The sequence below is a fragment of the Brachycentrus maculatus genome, unplaced genomic scaffold (assembly GCF_059751285.1).
Source record: "Brachycentrus maculatus isolate JH-2025_06_01 unplaced genomic scaffold, ASM5975128v1 h1tg000039l, whole genome shotgun sequence".
Taxonomy (NCBI): domain Eukaryota; kingdom Metazoa; phylum Arthropoda; class Insecta; order Trichoptera; family Brachycentridae; genus Brachycentrus; species Brachycentrus maculatus.
This window is the reverse complement of record NW_028280793.1, coordinates 4,063,739-4,081,871: the sequence shown is the minus strand read 5'-3', so window position 1 is coordinate 4,081,871 and position 18,133 is coordinate 4,063,739. Positions and strand designations below refer to the sequence as shown.

Sequence of the window (18,133 nt, the reverse complement as noted above, 5' to 3'; positions counted from 1 at the left end):
AACCACACATAAATTGTGTGCATATGTGTATATTTACATACCAAATATATTCCTTAATAGTTTAACATTTTGAGTTCAATATAATGGTATATTAATATATTTCAGTGCCCTACAAAGGTTCGGATATGAAAGATAAATTTTTCAACATGGATTTGTATTACCTTCCTGAATATTTTTTTTTTTTAAGTCAACGTGTTCATTTTAAAAAAATACGAATACTACTGTTATTTCTCCCCTCTTATTGATAAATTAATATGCATGTACTTACATAAGTTAAATTAATTGATCGTGCGGCGGCACGGGTTTAATAACACTGACGATTGAATCTCCCATCCCTATTACAAACCGGTTGTCAGATAAATTCAAGCCCACAAAGCGAAGAGAAGTCTCTCCGGTCGGTGCTTCCGCCGGTTACGCGTGAGCATTATTTTTATCAAATTCACTTTTAACACGGACTTTCGACACAGACATGTAACTTTTAAAAGAGAATTAGAAAGTATCATTCAAAGGCAACACAATACCGGTGCGCAGTGCCCAAACCCAAAATAAGTTCGGAAGACATCGTTTGACTTAGTTATTAGTGGTGCGCGCTTCGAAGTGATGGATCAGAAATAAATCAAAATAAAAGTAATATAATGTTAAAGTGGATAAAAGGTGGTTGGAATAGGTTATGGTGGGGATCTGGTGAGTATTTTATATAATTTAATTCATGTTTACTTATTGTTTTCTCATCTAAAACTTTATTTAAAAGAATCCATCTTACCACACTTACACTGTGTGTATTATTTCACATTTACTATCGCAGTCGTAAATCTTAAACCACCTTTTTCCTTTTTGCTTATCCTCGGTATCGTTCAAAAGAAAGTATGTTGTATGGATTGCAACTTTAAACGGTACCTTTTAGCTAACTTTGATAACTATAATCGCAGTAAATATTTGTATGAGATGAATTTGAGGTTTTATTTCTTAACTTTTTAAGTTTATTAATATAACGAAAAGGTTCGATGTGTAATTTTTCTAATAAGTTAAGTGACCTGTGAAAATATGTGCATTTATTACAGTACTTTATTTTTTTATGATAATATTGCCTATTAATTCCTAGACGAATTCTGAAATTCTAATTATCTTTATTGCCTGTTGGAAATTTACACAACCAACTCACGATGACAATAGTCGGACAGTCTGTCTTGTTTCTGAAGGACTAAGAATTTAAAATACATTTTGATTTCTATTTTTGTAATTTCCGCCGGTTTTTTTGTCGGCTTTTTGTGTGATGTCACGTGCGCGGTATTGCGCAGGCGTGCCAATCTATCTGACTAATATGGGTCGTCAACTATTGGATTTTTAAAAGCTTTTTTATAGTTTTACTTTTATAGTTGTTTGCGATCGCGATTTTGACTCATTTACCATTTTTTAATAAAATTTGCATACTATACTTTACATTTCGCTTTGTATCATTACTTAAAAATTATTTTGTGACAATTTTGAAATCGGGGTATTTACAGAGCTTATGATCTGTCGTAGGCTGGTTCAGTGATCACGTGCAACATTCACCATTCTAGCCATGTTTGACAACCACACTTCTCAAATTTTTAGAACTCCTATATAAATATATCATTGATCGCAGGACGCTTGTACATATCAGTTCATTAGAACCATCTTTGTTTTATTGAGAAAGCTTATATTTAGCAATGACTCTTTTTGGATGTATGCAAGATCCAAACCCTGGATTATGCCAAGGAATAAAAAAATAAAATATATATGTATATATATATATATATATATATATATATATATATATATATATATATATATATATATATATATATATATATATATATATATATATATATATATATATATATATATATATATATATATATTTATATATAAATGTAAACTTCCACCATTTTGTGCGTTAGGCTTTTAATGCATTCTGTAACTTATTTTATCCAATCATTTTTTTACGTTTATTGTTTTTATTTTAAATTTAATTACGTACAATAGTACATACTACTTACTTAATACATTAAGTAGCCTTTTACATTTTTAGATAACATCATATAATAATCATTTTGCTGGTGTGTTGCGTGATGCGTGCAAGATTGCGATCTCATCGTCCGACGTAAATAATGACATGTTACTATTTATTATTACTTCACATATTGTATTTTTAACTTCATTAACTAGAGCAGTCCCAATTTAACATACAATTAAGTACAGGCAAACCTGGATATAAGAGTGATCAAGGAAACGGCACATTTTTCTCTTAAGGTGGGGACTGACCGGAGCATTTCGTCGTAACGTAACATTCGCGACGAGCATCCGACTTCGAATGGAGCCCTCGGAACGCTGTACTGACTGTACGAATGCTCGCATCGTAACGTGTTGCATTACGACGAAATGACTCCGGTCAGTCCCCATCTTTATAAAGAGGTCTCTGATAACAGAAATATAAATCCATGCTTTCTTTTACAATGATAACATGGCGAAGCCAGCTCTTTTTAAAGAGGTTTCTCTTATGTCCAGATCTCTTATATCCAGGTTCGATTGTACATTCTACATGAGTTAATAAGCATATTTTACACAAAAGTCAGTAAAAAATTTAAATATTACTTTTCACAGATGAACGAATCCAATTTCTTTAAACTGAAACAAAAAAGTCAGTACATATAACCCATTTTCAGTAGACCAGTGGATTCCGGCCGATTTCAGTAGATTTACAGAAATTTCGTCGGTCGGGAACCGAGGTTTGGGTACCACTGCACTATTGTCACCGTACGCCGGAGCTAAGCCCTTCAGCGGCGCCACTGGCCTCAGCGGATTATGTATTCATATTGTATTGCATAATGGAAGCAAAGTGCTGACTGAGGCGACTCTAATATGATATTTGACTTCAACAAAAGAAGTAACTTCTATGCATTTTTTAATGGACTATTGAGTATTATTATCACACATCGCTCACTCCTTTCAACAACGTCATATATCAAAAATCGTTAATTTTCAGTTGTGCATGTTTTCGGGATGCCCATAAAATGTACTTTATCCCAGCAAAAGCGTTATATTTAAACTTAATATTTACCCGCTACAGGGCAGAAAGTGTTGTTTTTGCATTTTGAAGAAACACTACCATGATTGATAACTATCAATCATGGGTAGAATGGTAAAGTGATCACTTAACCAGCCTATGAGAGGTCATTATCTCTGTAAATACCCAGAATTCCATTTTCTTCTTCATCTTCGTCGAGATAACAAAAAAAATACGTATTCTTTCATTTTTGTGCAAATAATGTAATAAAATAAGATATACGCTGTTGAAATGCGCTCTCTCAGACGAATGTGTGGAAAATCATTGTATGACAGAATAAAAAACGAAGATATAAGAAAGGAATGTAAGACTGAACGAGGAATAATTGAAAAGATTAGGAAGAGTTCTTTGCGGTGGTATGGACATGTGGAGCTAATGGATAACGAGAGAATGACTAAGAAAATATATGTGGCGAATGTGAGAGGGAAAACAGAACGTGGACGACCGAAAAAGACTTGGCACGATCAGATCAATCAGAACCTAAAATCTGTCGGTGTCAAAAGTCTGCGTAATCGGAGGGCGTGTATGACTAGATGTATGGATGTGAAGGAGGCGAGGAGTGTATGTCAGGACAGAAGAGTGTGGCGTTCCATCCTCTCTGCCTATCCCTGCGGGGAAACGGCGTGATGGTAGTAGTAGTAGTAGTAGTAGTAGTAGTAAATAATATATAATACTCTATACATACTTAATATAAAAATATTTTTAAATACTTTTGACGATTTCTCTATTTATTTGTTTCTGTAAGTCTTAATGATAATGACAATAATTTGAATCGTACAAAATCGTGCATAATTTGTGGAAAATTACAAAAGTGTTTAGCTACTTTGTACCGAGTCATCGATTACCAAAATCCAAAGGGCAAAATTTTTACACCGGGATAAAGATTAATGATCATTACCGTTACTTCATAAGAGACATGCTTCACTTTCCTTTTGTGTTATTCATCAGACCAGCAACAGGTACCAGCAAACCGAAACAGAACAATAGATATAGCGGTATACATGATGTGCATTATTATTGTGTTATATAATGATATACACTTAGAAACACATTACATCAGCTCATTATTTCTGATATCCGGATACATTCTTCAACAGTTATCGGAACTAGTCACTAAAATGTAACGACATACCTGTTACATGGTTGGCAATGATGGTAACATAGATAACGTAATCTACATAATTTATGGTAGCTATATTCCCGTGACTTACGGCTTTAGACTCTGGGGAAAATTTGTAAACGTGCGTGAATGAGAAAATGATAAAGCCTATTTACAAAAATGAACAAATAAATTCATTCGTAAGAAAATGGTACGCTTATAACGCTTACATAAAACTGTCGTATTTACAAGCAATCTTTTTTCGGAATAATCCCATTTTTTTCAGTAAACTTGTTTTGTAAATATGTTTTTAACATGCCATCCCTTATATTGTTTTTTTTCATCATACATATAAATGCAAATAACACACTATAATATTGTACCCTCACTGAGTTTTCCCTAGGGCACATTTTACAAAAAAATATTTTAAAATTATAATGTTTAAAAATTGTTTATGCAGTGAAATACGACATGGCTGAATGATGCGATCTATTTCGGATCTGCCTACTTCGATTATCCACTTATGAATAGCACTTTTTTACTTCTTTTTGAGTTTATTAATGTAAGCACGACTAGTTTCGAGAACTATATATGTTATATATATATAGATGTTATAGATAACTAGTTAAAATACAAAAATCTCTGTTTTGTCACCTGTTGATGAATACATCTATATTTCTCAAAACTAGTCGTGTTTACATTAATAAACTAAAAAAGTAGTCTCATACATATATTATTCCACATTGTGAGTGCCAAATCATTTTTTTATTCCACATTGTTAGTGCCAAATCAAACAATAATTAACAAAGGTCAGAGGACGGTTCTTTGAAAGACCGATGACAAATTGTTAAACTGATTTAATTACTATACAGGGTAATACAATGAAACGAAATTGTAAATGATTATTGATAGTCAAAATCGATAGAATACAAATTATTGTATACATTCCAACACTTATACAAGTTTAAACATACATGTTGGTTGGAATGGGAATATTTCATACTACAATATGAATAACTTACAGCAATTAGGTTCAATTAAGTTTCAAATTCCTCAGTTTGAACTACGACCCATCGGCATAGAGTTTCAATTTATGTATACATTCTCTAGTTGATTCGTAATAATTTATTGATATATTCATATTTTTATTGGCCTCAAAATGAAATAACTAACTCGTCATGTTTTTTTTGTCGCGTAAATTTTATGGATTTTGTCATTTAAATGTATCCTTAATGTTTTAGAAGGCAACTTAATTATAAATGTCCTGTTTTTAATAAGTCTACGATTTTATCTTCGCTGCTATTTCACGTCTATTTTACCTAATTTAAAACTGTTTAATTGGGTTCGATTCCCAGGGGGGGGGGTCAAATAAATATAAGTGATTTTTTCACTCTAATATTTATTTAATATTACCCTGGACTGGTACCTGAAGCGGAGGGCTGATCACCTTTCCTTCATATGTAAACGATCAAGATAACACTGCGTTTATATGAAGCAGTGCCCTATGCACCATTGGGGTGCGGATAAAGGTTTTATTATTATTATTAAAACTGTTTGACTATCAAGAATTTTCTTAATATCTCAACAGAGATGAAGTCTGTTGAGATGGGGATATGGAATTTCGGGCAAGGTTTACTACCACATTAAAATTTCTGAAGTTTTCCTATGTTTAAAAATATATATTATTAGTTTATTAGTTTAAATATATATTATTTTTTTCGCACAAAAGTTTAAATTTCGCTTTTTTTTAAACCGCATTGATTATTTTTAGCACATAACATTCCAATACTTTAACGGACTTTATTTCTTAAAACATTTATTGTTTTAACTAACAATATTTAGTCGGTAACAATATGTGATCAGTATATCAAAAGATCGATATATTAGATGTTAATTACCTAAGTTTAGATTCAAATTTTGCGTAGATTGTTTATGAAGAGGCAGATATAAGCTCCTTTTTCTTGTAAACATACCACTCGTGTAGTACATGATCGCTAACTTTTTATTTTTTTTATCTGATTCATATGTTTTAAGTTTTTAATTTAATTTTTAAAAAATATATTTTTTATTTTATTTTTGTTTTCTGATAGTCAAGTATTTTGTATTTTTTGTATTTTATATTAACACTTTTATTCTAGTTCTTCTTATAATATCTATTGTATTCTTGCCAGCGTCCTTTACTATGACCTAAATTATATTGTTTACCCACACACAAGCCATGCCTTTGTGGGATCTTGTTTTGTATTTATATTTTATTCATATTTTTTGTATTTAAATTTGTCATGTTTGTATAATGCAAAATAATTTAAAATAAAGAGAAAAAAAATCGGTCCGTGACAGTATGTAAAAATTTCCTGTTTAATAAAATCCATCTTAACGTTTAAGTGAACGATTGACGAATACTATTAAATAAGCTACCATATACTTGAAGTCTTAGGTCATAGGTCGGCAAAATGTGGCTCCTTAGCCGCATGCAGCTCTTTGACCTTTTAAGTGCGACTCCGGCACAAATATTCGAGGGAAAGCTCTTCGACGCTACATATACATGCGAACAATCTTTTTGAAGCGTGAACCTTATTAAAAGCACACAGAGAAATCGTCCTATTGACGAGAACCTGGAAACGTGCCAAAAATAACGATATACAAACCTGACTTGAGTAAACTTTCAAAGGAGATGCAAGGACATTATTCAAAATAAGTAGTGTTTTTATGAATACCATACTTTCTAAAGATTTTTTATCAATGAATTTAATTTTTACTTACTAAATAACACTATTTCTATTTCAACTCTAAAATTTGTACTTAACTTCACATATCGCTCACTCCTTTCAAGAACGTCATAAATCAAAAAACTTTTTTTGCTTTTTAAAGTTTAAGAATATAATACAATGTATTAAAAATAAATATCAAGACACTTATTGAACTTTTTACTGTGCTACAGATGTTTTTATGTTAAACCTAAATGTTTTTTCTCCATTTGAAAAATATTTAGTATATTTAAAAAAATAATTAAACAATACCTTTTCTTCAAAATGCAAAAACAACACTTTCTGCCCTGTGGCGGGTAAATATTGAGTTATAAATATGCCTCTTTTGCTGGGATATAGTAAATTTTCTGGGCATTCCGAAAACATTCACAACTGAAAATTGACGATTTTTTATTTATGACGTTCTTGAAAGGAGTGAGCGATATGGTGATTGAAAATGATGCGGAATGCATCGAAACACGTGTCACAATAGATTTTAATAAATAGGGGTTTTTACTAACTAAAACTTAAATTTAAAATTGATACTTTTATATTTTTTTTACAAAAATGTTGGTAATATTAGTATATGACCACTTACCGAGTTTTTTTCGACCGAGAGGTCTAAAATTATGATAAAGGTGTATAAGAATTGCATACAGATTTGCCCCTCAAGAAAGTTTTTAATCGTTTTAATCTGCATACTTCGCTCTTCGGTTAATAAGTTTGCCGACCACTGCCCTCAAGTACTCAATTTGTATACATATTTCGTTTGAAAGTCACATTATTATTTTTGTATTTACGCCGGATGTCGATCGGTTTATTTTATCGCTTTTGCCTGGAATCTCGGGAACGTACCGGAACCGGAAATAATTACCTGAATTCCGCCGGATGGAAAGCGGATACAAGTTGTTGAATTTCAATTTCCCGCTTTAAAACACGCCGAAGCGACTTACCGAAACTTGCAACCAGCGTGGTATTTTATACCATCTGTCACGCGTGTAGACGGTGTGGGTGTGTGTAATGTATAGTATAATAGTAAAATGTACAGTAACCTAAATACTGCATTGTGTATGTGGATGATCGACATAACAGAGCGTATATGTATAACTGACCCCTTGTTAACTCAATCTCGTTTTGTACGCGGGATTCTTGTTACTTGGGGCGACTAATTACAAATACACTGGAAGGGTTTCTCTGCCATTTTTGATCTTCCCCTCCCGGTGATATGTATTTACTTTTTTTTTTAAAGTAATAACCCGAAAAGCTTCTATTTTCGATGCTCGTCAGCAGGTAGGATAGTCAGGATAGGGAAGGTAAATGTGAAAAATACATCACAAGCACACAGACCAATTGAAAGTAAATCTTTCTTGAATTCATTTTGCAATTGGCGAGAATCGAACCCGCGACGCCAGTTTCGCAGTCGAGCGTCTGCCCAACTACGCCACGGCGCCTGTGCCTGAGCCTACAACTCGAAATGAGAATATCAATATAAAATATAATAGATGCGGCCTCAGAATTTTTGTATTCCTCTGTAGTATAATTATGTATTACATGAAAGTATTATAATATAAAGTTGTTCATTTGCAGGGACGGGAATAAATAATTTGAGAAAAAATCGGGGATAAAATCACTAAGCACAAACGTTTTTGTGTGTGTGTGTGTGTGTAGGTGGCGTGCTTTACAAAATTGTTTTCAATTTCAACTATGGTCAATAAAAGCAACGTTTAGGAATATTCACATTTTTCCCGTTTTTAAACCACATTTTCATGATATACAAAATACATATCGCTCACTCCTTTCAACAACGTCATAAATAAATACTTGATTTTTCAGGAGATCGTTTTTAAAGTTTAAAAATATAATACAATGTATTTCAAATAAATATCAAGCCACTTATTGAACTTTTTGCTGTGCAACAGATCTTTTTAGGTAAAATCTGAATGTTTTTTCTCCATTTGAAAAGTACTTAAACAATACATTTTCTTCAAAATGCAAAAACAACACTTTCTGCCCTGCAGCGGGTAAATACTAAGTTAAATATATGCTGCTTTTGCTGGGATATAGTACATTTTCTGGGCATTCCGAAAACACGTACAACTGAAAATTGTCGATTTTTGATATTTGACGTTGTTGAAAGAAGTGAGCGATATCACCGGTGCACGCGGAAGTTTTTAGCACAATAAGGGAAAGGTTAAAATCGTGTTTGTCAGTGTTTCCCAATGTGGGGCGCACGCCCTACCGGAGGGCAATGCGCAAATCGTTGATATTTGTTACACTGTTGTAGAAAAACACATTTTCGAAAAAAGCATATATTGCAACTCTGACTTTCAGAGAATATATTTTATTAAAGGAATAACCCACAAAGCCTCTATTAGAGGCTTGTCTGTAGGTAGGATAGTAAGTATAGGGAAGGTAAATCTGAAAAATATATTACAAATACCCGGACCAATTGAAAAAATTCTTTCTTGCATTTATTTTGCGCTTGGCGAGAATCGAACTCACGTCGCCAGTTTCGCAGTCGAGCGTCTACCCAACTCCGCCACGGCGCCTGTCATATCGCTCACTCCTTTCAAGAACGTCATAAATCAAAAATCGTAAATTTTCAGTTGTGCGTGTTTTCGGAATGCCCAGAAAATGTACTATATCTTAGCAAAAGAGGCATATTTTTAACTTATTATTTACCCGCTACAGGGCAGAAAGTGTTGTTTTTGTATTTTGAAGAAAATGTATTGTTTAATTTTTTTTTTAAATATACTAAATATTTTTCAAATATACTAAATATTTTTCAAATGGAGAAAAAACCCTCAGGTTTTACCTAAAAAGAACTGTTGCGCAGTTAAAAGTTTTTTTTTTAAAAACTTTATTTGAAGCAACACACTTTTTTCAGAGTTTGTTTTGTAGTAAATAAGAAATTAATAGGGCATGGAGATTTTTGATTCATTAATGTGTAGCATGGTACAAATAAGGTTGGGAAACACTGGTATATGTATCTAACACTCAATAGATATTGCAAATATAATTATTATTTTAAAACACGGAAAATAATATTATTTACGTACATATTTATCTACAAAAATATAAATTAAAATGTGTTTTTTTTGAAAATTTCAACATTAAAAAAAAAACTCCTAAGTGGTGAAACCCAGATTTATGAACAAGTATTTGGACACTCAAAATGTTGTGAATAAAATAACTGGTCAAGTTATACGCTCCATAAAAAAATGACAATCATGCGTTTATTATTAGGTTTTATAGGGTCAAAAATGTCATCAACAATCAATTTTATTATCAGCTACAAATGCTCTTGACATTGATTTTTATAATCCACATTTTTTGCAGAATAACACGCTCTTTTTTACTCTCTCACCAATGTCCCGGCATAACAAAAATAAACATTTATGTTTGATTTTATTTTTGCAGGTTTATATGCCCACAGAGACAATATCATCGATGACGTCTATTTAAGATTGTATACAGGGTGAGTAGATACATTTCTTTTTTTATTTATTAAAAAAAAAAAAAATAGTAAGTGATTTAGTTACTGACACAGTATTTTTTATGTATGTGAGTATATTTGTTTACGAATATAGGAACCTCCTACTTCAAAGCTTAAATCTGGGACTTTCTGGTACTTAGTGACTTCATTTATTGAGCCAATTGGTCATTTATCTTAACTGTGAATAAGGGTCAGAAAAGAAGAAGCATATGTAAATAATTCGGAAATAAAGACAGCGTAATCTATTGATACAAATTAATGGTGAAACAAGGAAAAATTGCAAGGCTGAGATAAGCATTACTTATAAAATTAAGAATGGTGTGTTAAGATGGTTTGGACATATGGAACGAATGAGTGAGGGTAAAGAACAGTGAAACAAATTTATAAGGTGAATGTAGTTGGAACTAGGAGCGGAAAAAGAGTGTGAAAATGTTGGCATAATCAAGTTTGTTAAATACTTGAAAACGGTCAGGTCAAAAGTCGGAATAATAGGCTGGTATGTATGAGGAGACGCATGAATGTAGAAGAGACGAAAAATATTTCCAAAGACAGAGTAATTTTATGTTTTTTTCTCTCTGTCTACCCCTACAGCAACGGTTAGTTATTTAGTTTTATGGACATAGTTTTTTTTTGCAGTACAACAACCAAAGACTATGTGGACATACAGCTTCGGCGCTCGGAGGAGCTCTTGCAGCAGAAACATTTCAGAAAAGACAATCCCACGGTAATCTATATCCACGGATATGAGGAGACGGCGGAACAAGAAAGTGTACAAGTTGTTGTGTCGGCGTATCTGGAAACCCGGCCCGATGTCAACATCATACTATTGGATTGGTCCAACATGGCGTTTGGTGCTTACATGATAAATGCAGCGCCAAATACTCAAGTGGTAAGTTACAAAATAACCAGGTAATAAGGAGTTATCAATTGCCTCAGAAAACTTTGTTTAAGAAGAATCTTGCTCCGGAATACCCCCTCAAAGACCTGGAACAGATCAGTTCCAGGCTATTATCCTCATTGCCACGCGCAACGTGTCCAAAGAACTTAAGAATCCGTCGTGTATAGACATTGGCCAGAGTCAATAAAAAAATATTGGAGTGAAAAATAATGCAAATTTACATCCTTTCAGGTAGCTGAAGCCGCTTCTACTGAAATAAAAAAGCTTGCAGATCAAGGTCTACCAATTGCTAAACTCCATCTTGTTGGACACTCACTGGGTGGTCAGTTATCTGGATTCATTGGGAAAAATCTCCAAAAACATAATCTCAAATTGAAAAGGTGAGTATCTTTTATGAGCAAGGAATGACAACAAAAAAAACAATTTAAGAAAACCGATGTTTTCATCCAAAAAGAACATATAGTTATATTTTTGTGTTAGTCGACGTCACTTTACTGGAAAAAGTTGCAAATAACAAAATAGCAAATAACTAGACTCTACTCTCTTGCAGCTAAAAAAAAACAATAATTTCTGTGCTATAATAGCAACAAAAAAGTCAATATGAGGAAAATCTCTTTCTCTGCCTTGTTTCTTTCCCTCTGACTTCACATGTCATGTTAATGCTGCCAAGATTTTAATCAAAGTTTTAATCAAGTAAAATTATTGTAGTCTACATGAACGGAACCCTGCTTTACAAGACTCCATAATAAAACCCATGTATTAACTATTATCTCTTATACAAATTCTGCAAATTGCAATTGGGAAATGTGTAATGTCACATTTTACTACTGTACTCTGTACTCTCAACAGCGATTTCGATTTGATGTTGAATCGAGTGCTTTAGTGGTCTGCTTATAGATCTGCATACATTTGGATTCAAGTCTTTATATTATGGCCTTGCTTACGTCACTACTTCTCAATGTTGCCACAGTCTCAATGTTGACAGGTCCTGTCTGTTTCTAGGGACCTACTTTCGAGTCGCCAATAATAGCATTTTTTTATCACATTTAAGTGAAGTTTCGATTCGTTCCCAGGTTCGATTCCCAGGTAGCAGGCAAAATAAATATGATTGATCACCTTTCCTTCATATATTTAACGATCAAGATAATACTACTTATATACAATGCAACAACAATGCATCATTGGTTGCAGATAAAGGATTAGAATAACAATAAAAAAGCTTCTTTTCATCTCACCAATAGATGTCTCTAGTGAAGTTCTAGTGATTCAAGAACAATGTTTCAAAATTGGTTCATATATATATAGAACCCAAGAATTTGAGTAGTGTGGTTGTCAATAATGGGTAGAATTGGTGAATGTTACAGGTGTGTTAAGTGATCACTTAAACCAGCCTATGACGGTCGTCAGCCCAGTAAATGCCCAAACTTCCATATTCTTCTTCATCTTTGATGAGATGTCAAAAAATAATGTAATTTATTTTGTTTTTTGCCATGCATTAATATTTTTATAATTAAAATTAGGTTGCACTGAACTTCCCTTATATTATATTTTATTATATTATATTATTAATACACATTTCAGAATCAGTAGTTTGGATCCCGCATTTCCCCAATTTTATCCCAAAGCATTGTTCAATCACATATCGGAAACGGATGCAGAGTTTGTGGATGTGATTCACACGGATGCAGGAACGTACGGAGCGCCAGTTCACACGGGAACTGCAGATTTCTGGCCCAACGGAGGAACCGGCAAGCAGCCAGGATGCCCGAAGTTTGCACCGATACCTCTTTCCGACAAAGGTGTGCAAAATTAATATCTTCACAAAACTTACTTAAGCTTTTTTTAACCCTAGACCATGGAACTTGTTTTAATGTACCTATACAGGACTATTATAAAATTTCCAACGATAATCAGTCATCCTTTTTTATAATCCAGCACCATCAAATAACTATTTCAAAAATTCCTTTATTTATCGAAGTTGTGGGAAATTCAATGAATGTTGTACCCACCTTGATATGTTTTACTCTAATCTTTCAAACTTTAAAGCTAAATTAGTCGAAATCTTATAAACCTAAAAGGGTAATTCTATTCCCTGTCCTTTCCTTTTCTTCTTTTCCTTTCACTGTCATCTCCTTTTCTCTTTATCCCATCCTTGTCTCATGTCTCTTCTTATATATAGACTTTTCTTATGCATAGGTGTGAAGAACTGTAATTGGTACTCATGATTTTTTTTTGTATTCTGATTTATCATATATTATGTGATAAACTTCTTTTAATAACTGTTCAATATTATTATTTAAGTAGCTTATAAATTTATTGAATGTTATGGAATACATGCGCCCAATAGGACTAAAGTGTTTTTTGTTTATAGTACCTTCAATAATTTTTAATTTTTTTGATTTATGACGTTCTTGAAAGGAGTGAGCGATATATAGTAACTGTTGTTTTTCCTTCCAATAAAATAAAATCTAAAAAAATTTAAATTAAAATAACAAAAAATAAATACTTTTATTCTACCAAAAAAAGGTTTACTAAAAACATTTTTTTTTAAATTGCAATATGTTTTTCGAGAACTTCGTATAAAATATAACATAAAATATCGGTAAAAAATTAAGATACAAGCTAGTTGTCACTACATTCTTTACATGTATTGCCTCCCTTTAATTTTTTAAAAATTAAATGTCCGCTGTAAATTTGATGAATGTCCCTCAATCTAGGATTAATCAACCTGTTGATGAGTGAGTTCTTGCGCAATAAAGGCATATAACCTGCTTCTATCATCCAAAAGTTCATTAAAGTAACGAAACTAAGTATTAAAGAGCTATTAATGATTGAATAACTGAGGTGGGTAGACTTGAAATAGATCATTCGATAATGTCATCCATGATTGCATGACTCCCATTAGAAATAACTTAGAAATAAATAAATAAATATTGTAAAATGTGCCCTCGGCACGGGAATACCACGGACATACATTATTGTAAATTTAAAATTATAAATAAGTATGTGTATGATGAAAAATTATTTATTAGATTTTGTGAACAAGTATTTGGACACACTCAAAATGTTGTAAAAATTATTTAATTTAAAAAAAAAAATTAAAGAACTGTATGGCTGTCCAAACTTAAAACACAGTAAGGGACATTTTTGGACTAAGTAGAATCTACTCAGTCAAAAAATGCAAAAAAAAAACATATTACAAAAAACATGTCCCTTACTGTGTTTTGGGTTTGGACAGCCGTGTAGCTAAGTAGTGATTTTTCATTGTGTTCATTGTATTTTATATGCCAAAAATTGTTCACAATATAATAGATATCAAAAAATTCACATACATTGTGAATAAGAATGTCAATACAATCAATACGCAGAATCAAAGTGGTTGAAACTGATTAACAGGTTTTAAGGGTTTCTCAACTATAGGTGTTGTCAAAATGAATAACAATAATAATAAATTAATCACTTTGTGAAATCGATATTACAAATAATTACTAATTGCACTAAAATTTCAAGAAACTATACGGGGGAGTCCATAGATGTCATTACTAGTCGTATTTTTTAATGAATTTGTCACCCTTGAATTGTAAAGCTGGAATCCTGCAAAATTTTGTCCATATCCTTTTGGCTCTTATTTTATTTGGATTATGAGGTTCGTCCACACACTTTGAGAGGTTGTTAAGCCTTTCTGAGTTTTAATGAAGATTTTATTTGGAAAAAGGTCAGGTTTTTCTTTATTTCTGGAAATGAAATAATGCATTATTGCAAGGCATTAAATAACAATATTTTCTAGTTTTTCTGATTTTTATGTCTTTATTGAATGTTTGAACTTGAATTTTTAACTACTTTTAAAACTGATCTTAGACACACAAAGGTTTTTCATTTAGTATTTCTAGTTCATAACTCCATTGTAATATACCTTTACTTCCGTTACTATGTTAAAATCAGAGCTATTTCTTTGCCCATACAAGGTATGAACAAATCCGCATAGGCCCATTTGCCAGTATGCGGTATGGGCAAGTTTTTCAATTATTCTTATGCTCAAGAATCTCTTCCTATAGGTATAGCTTCCTTTATTTAAATCTGTATGTTCATACAGTAACACTCCATTCACACTCAATGCTGCATAAATGGCCTTATCTGGAAAAACGTAGCGCAAAACTCAAATATTTGTATATGTGATAAAATAACCTATTTTTAATGTTAGCTTATCAAGAAGAAAGCAAAGATCTAGCTCAATAAATTATTAAATTATTAGATAAAAATCTTTGCAATCTAAAGACGGCAAACATTTTTTTTTTTTAATTTTTAAAAATATAAACTGTTTACAATTGATTTAATAATTATCATCCAATGATAATGTTTGACCTTTACATAACAAATGACCAAATGCTTGTACAGAAGAAATACATATGGTCCTAATACTAAGTATGGTTCTTAGTCTATGCACGCATAAAAAATCTCATTTAAAATATAAATATTAGAATATAAATGTTACTTCGTAAGCTGTTTTGCTACTAAGTGTAAGAACATAGACTGTATATTATTGTTGTGGTATTGGATTACACTTTGTCCCTCTTTTTCATGTGCGTTACAATTTATACATGGAAATATATTTAAAATATTAGTGAACTTTATACTTACACACACTCACATATTTATACATAAAGTGGCATAACCGAGAATTCAACTCGAAAGGATGGTTACTAAAAAAATGTACTACTTGTTGACCATAGTTATATGTACTACTGTACTAATAAACAATATCAACGTATAGTAATAGCCTTTTTTATGTATTTGGCAGCACTCTGCAGCCACTGGCGATCCTGGAGATTCTGGGCGGAGTCGGTTAGAAATCCGATAGCCTTTCCTGCTGTCAGCGCTTCATCCTACCGAGCGTTCAAAAGAGAAAATTCTACACCTGGTGCAAATTCCACATACATCTATATGGGAATAGATGCAGATTGCAGGTATGGGTCATCTAAATTTACAAATAATAATAATCTTGGATGATTTATACGGCGCCATTTTCGTAAAATACTACCTCAAAGGCACTTATACAGATATGGATTATGATGTGAAAATGATGAGAGATAAAAAAAATATTAACAAAAAATGTTGTCAATCGGCTGAGTCTGAAGGGGGAAAGTGGAGCTGCCGTATTATTTCGCCTTCTTCTCGGTCTTCTTGGGCTGGAGTATGTCCAAGATGTTAGGCAGGACGCCTCGCTGTGCAATGGTAATGCCGGAGAGCAGCTTATTGAGCTCCCGTCATCATAGATATTCAACTGCAGATGGCGTGGGCAAATAATCTATGTTCTGTTCAGATTTTCTTTGTCTTGCTTGATGTTGAGCGTAGTAGTCTCTTAGGATGTCAAGAACTAGGTTTATGATTCTCCTCCATTCCTTCCAGTCCTGTTTCAAGTTGAAGGGCGTAGGCATCGTTTAGAGAGAGCCTTGTTAACTCTTTATTTAGCCTGTATATTTTGTTGAAGACCGTCTTTATACTCGGTTATCTTCAACAGGCAACATTTCCGAGTTTAAAAAAGTATATCCATGTTGTGTAAAGTCTTCAGATTACTGATAGTCCCTGGAAAACGGAGTTTGTGTCTTGCAGTCCAAGGAATGTGTAGCATTCACCATTAACACAACATTTGGAACCCTATTTATTTTTCTACACTACAAAGATGGACTAAAAAGTTCTTCTCTTCTTTGTGTTTCTATCATTTGAGAGTAATTATCCCTTTTTTGGGCAGCTCTAAACAGCACTTCAATGGTTCTGATCCCCATCCAATGTACTATATTCCGGAGCCATAGATTCGTCTTCTGCCCATACCTAGTTGACCTTCTATTTTGCCTTTTATGATTATAAAATTAACAATAGTATAAATATTTAAAAAATACATTGCCAAGTATTTTTTTTTTTAATGAATAGCTTTTTATTTGAATATATTGAATTCTTATTTTACATAATTAAAAACAACCGTCACACTAATTTATTAAATGTCGGATTTTTTATATGTTTAACTTATAGAATCGATATATCGCGTCAATGCTAGAAATAAATATATTTATATAGATGTATTTTTTTTTAGTTCGAGTGGAGACTTTTACCTGGTTACAAATGCGTGCCCTCCATTTGGAAAAGGTTTAGAGGGAATCATCTTCCAAAGTAAATAAGTAGAATTGAATCTCATAAATGTGCACTGTTATATGTAATACATTTGTATTATATTTATTGTTATAAGTGTAATTTATTTATTAATAAAATGACAAAATTTTATATATTTTCTAGGCCAATGTTTTTTTTATACCCTTATGAATAAAATGCAAATATTAACCCCTCATGTTATGTGTAATCTGTCTTTTTACTTCTTGCATACGAATGAGATGAGACAAATTATCATGGAAACAGGATAACAAATGTACTAGAGAGTGCATATATGGAGATGAAACGGATATCCGGTAACTTTAGAGTATGCGGCCTTGTTTTACTAGCCGGCAGGATACCAGATCAAAAATATTAAATTTTGTTTAAATTAACCTTTTAACCGCGTTCACTTTGTTCCTGAGAGACGCCCGTGCGCGGCGGTATATGATTATAGCGCGGACTAATTACCGACCGCAAGAAAAATCAGGGATCTGTTCTTTTATTTATCCTTGTGATGTTACAAATTATTAGTCAGATATTTCAAAAGATGTCATAAGGCCAAAGATTGACGTATTATTTTATCCAAAGTTCCACACCATGAAAAAATCCCTCCAAGTTGAACTGAGGTTCGAAACTTGGAGTAAAGTAAAAACACAAACGG

At 32.4% G+C, this 18,133-nt stretch overlaps 1 protein-coding gene across 1 annotated transcript; it reads left to right on the top strand.

The window, feature by feature from the left end:
• The first annotated feature begins 354 nt into the window (after positions 1-354).
• Positions 355-17,621, top strand: LOC148312529 (lipase member H-like). The gene is made up of 7 exons (XM_088277253.1): positions 355-684; positions 10,355-10,412; positions 11,067-11,319; positions 11,560-11,708; positions 12,910-13,127; positions 16,127-16,292; positions 17,417-17,621. The coding sequence occupies exons 1-7, from the start codon at positions 636-638 to the stop codon at positions 17,499-17,501; spliced, it is 978 nt and encodes a 325-aa protein (XP_088133379.1). The 5' UTR covers positions 355-635; the 3' UTR covers positions 17,502-17,621.
• Positions 17,622-18,133: the final 512 nt, after the last annotated feature.

What these genes read in the sequence shown, in the direction of transcription:
- LOC148312529 (XM_088277253.1), top strand. Translation starts at nt 636, where the DNA reads ATGTTAAAGTGGATAAAAGGTGGTTGGAATAGGTTATGGTGGGGATCT. An exon ending in CAGCGCCAAATACTCAAGTG is followed by an intron (nt 11,320 to 11,559) that starts GTAAGTTACAAA and finishes ACATCCTTTCAG; the next exon opens with GTAGCTGAAGCCGCTTCTAC. An exon ending in CATAATCTCAAATTGAAAAG is followed by an intron (nt 11,709 to 12,909) that starts GTGAGTATCTTT and finishes TACACATTTCAG; the next exon opens with AATCAGTAGTTTGGATCCCG.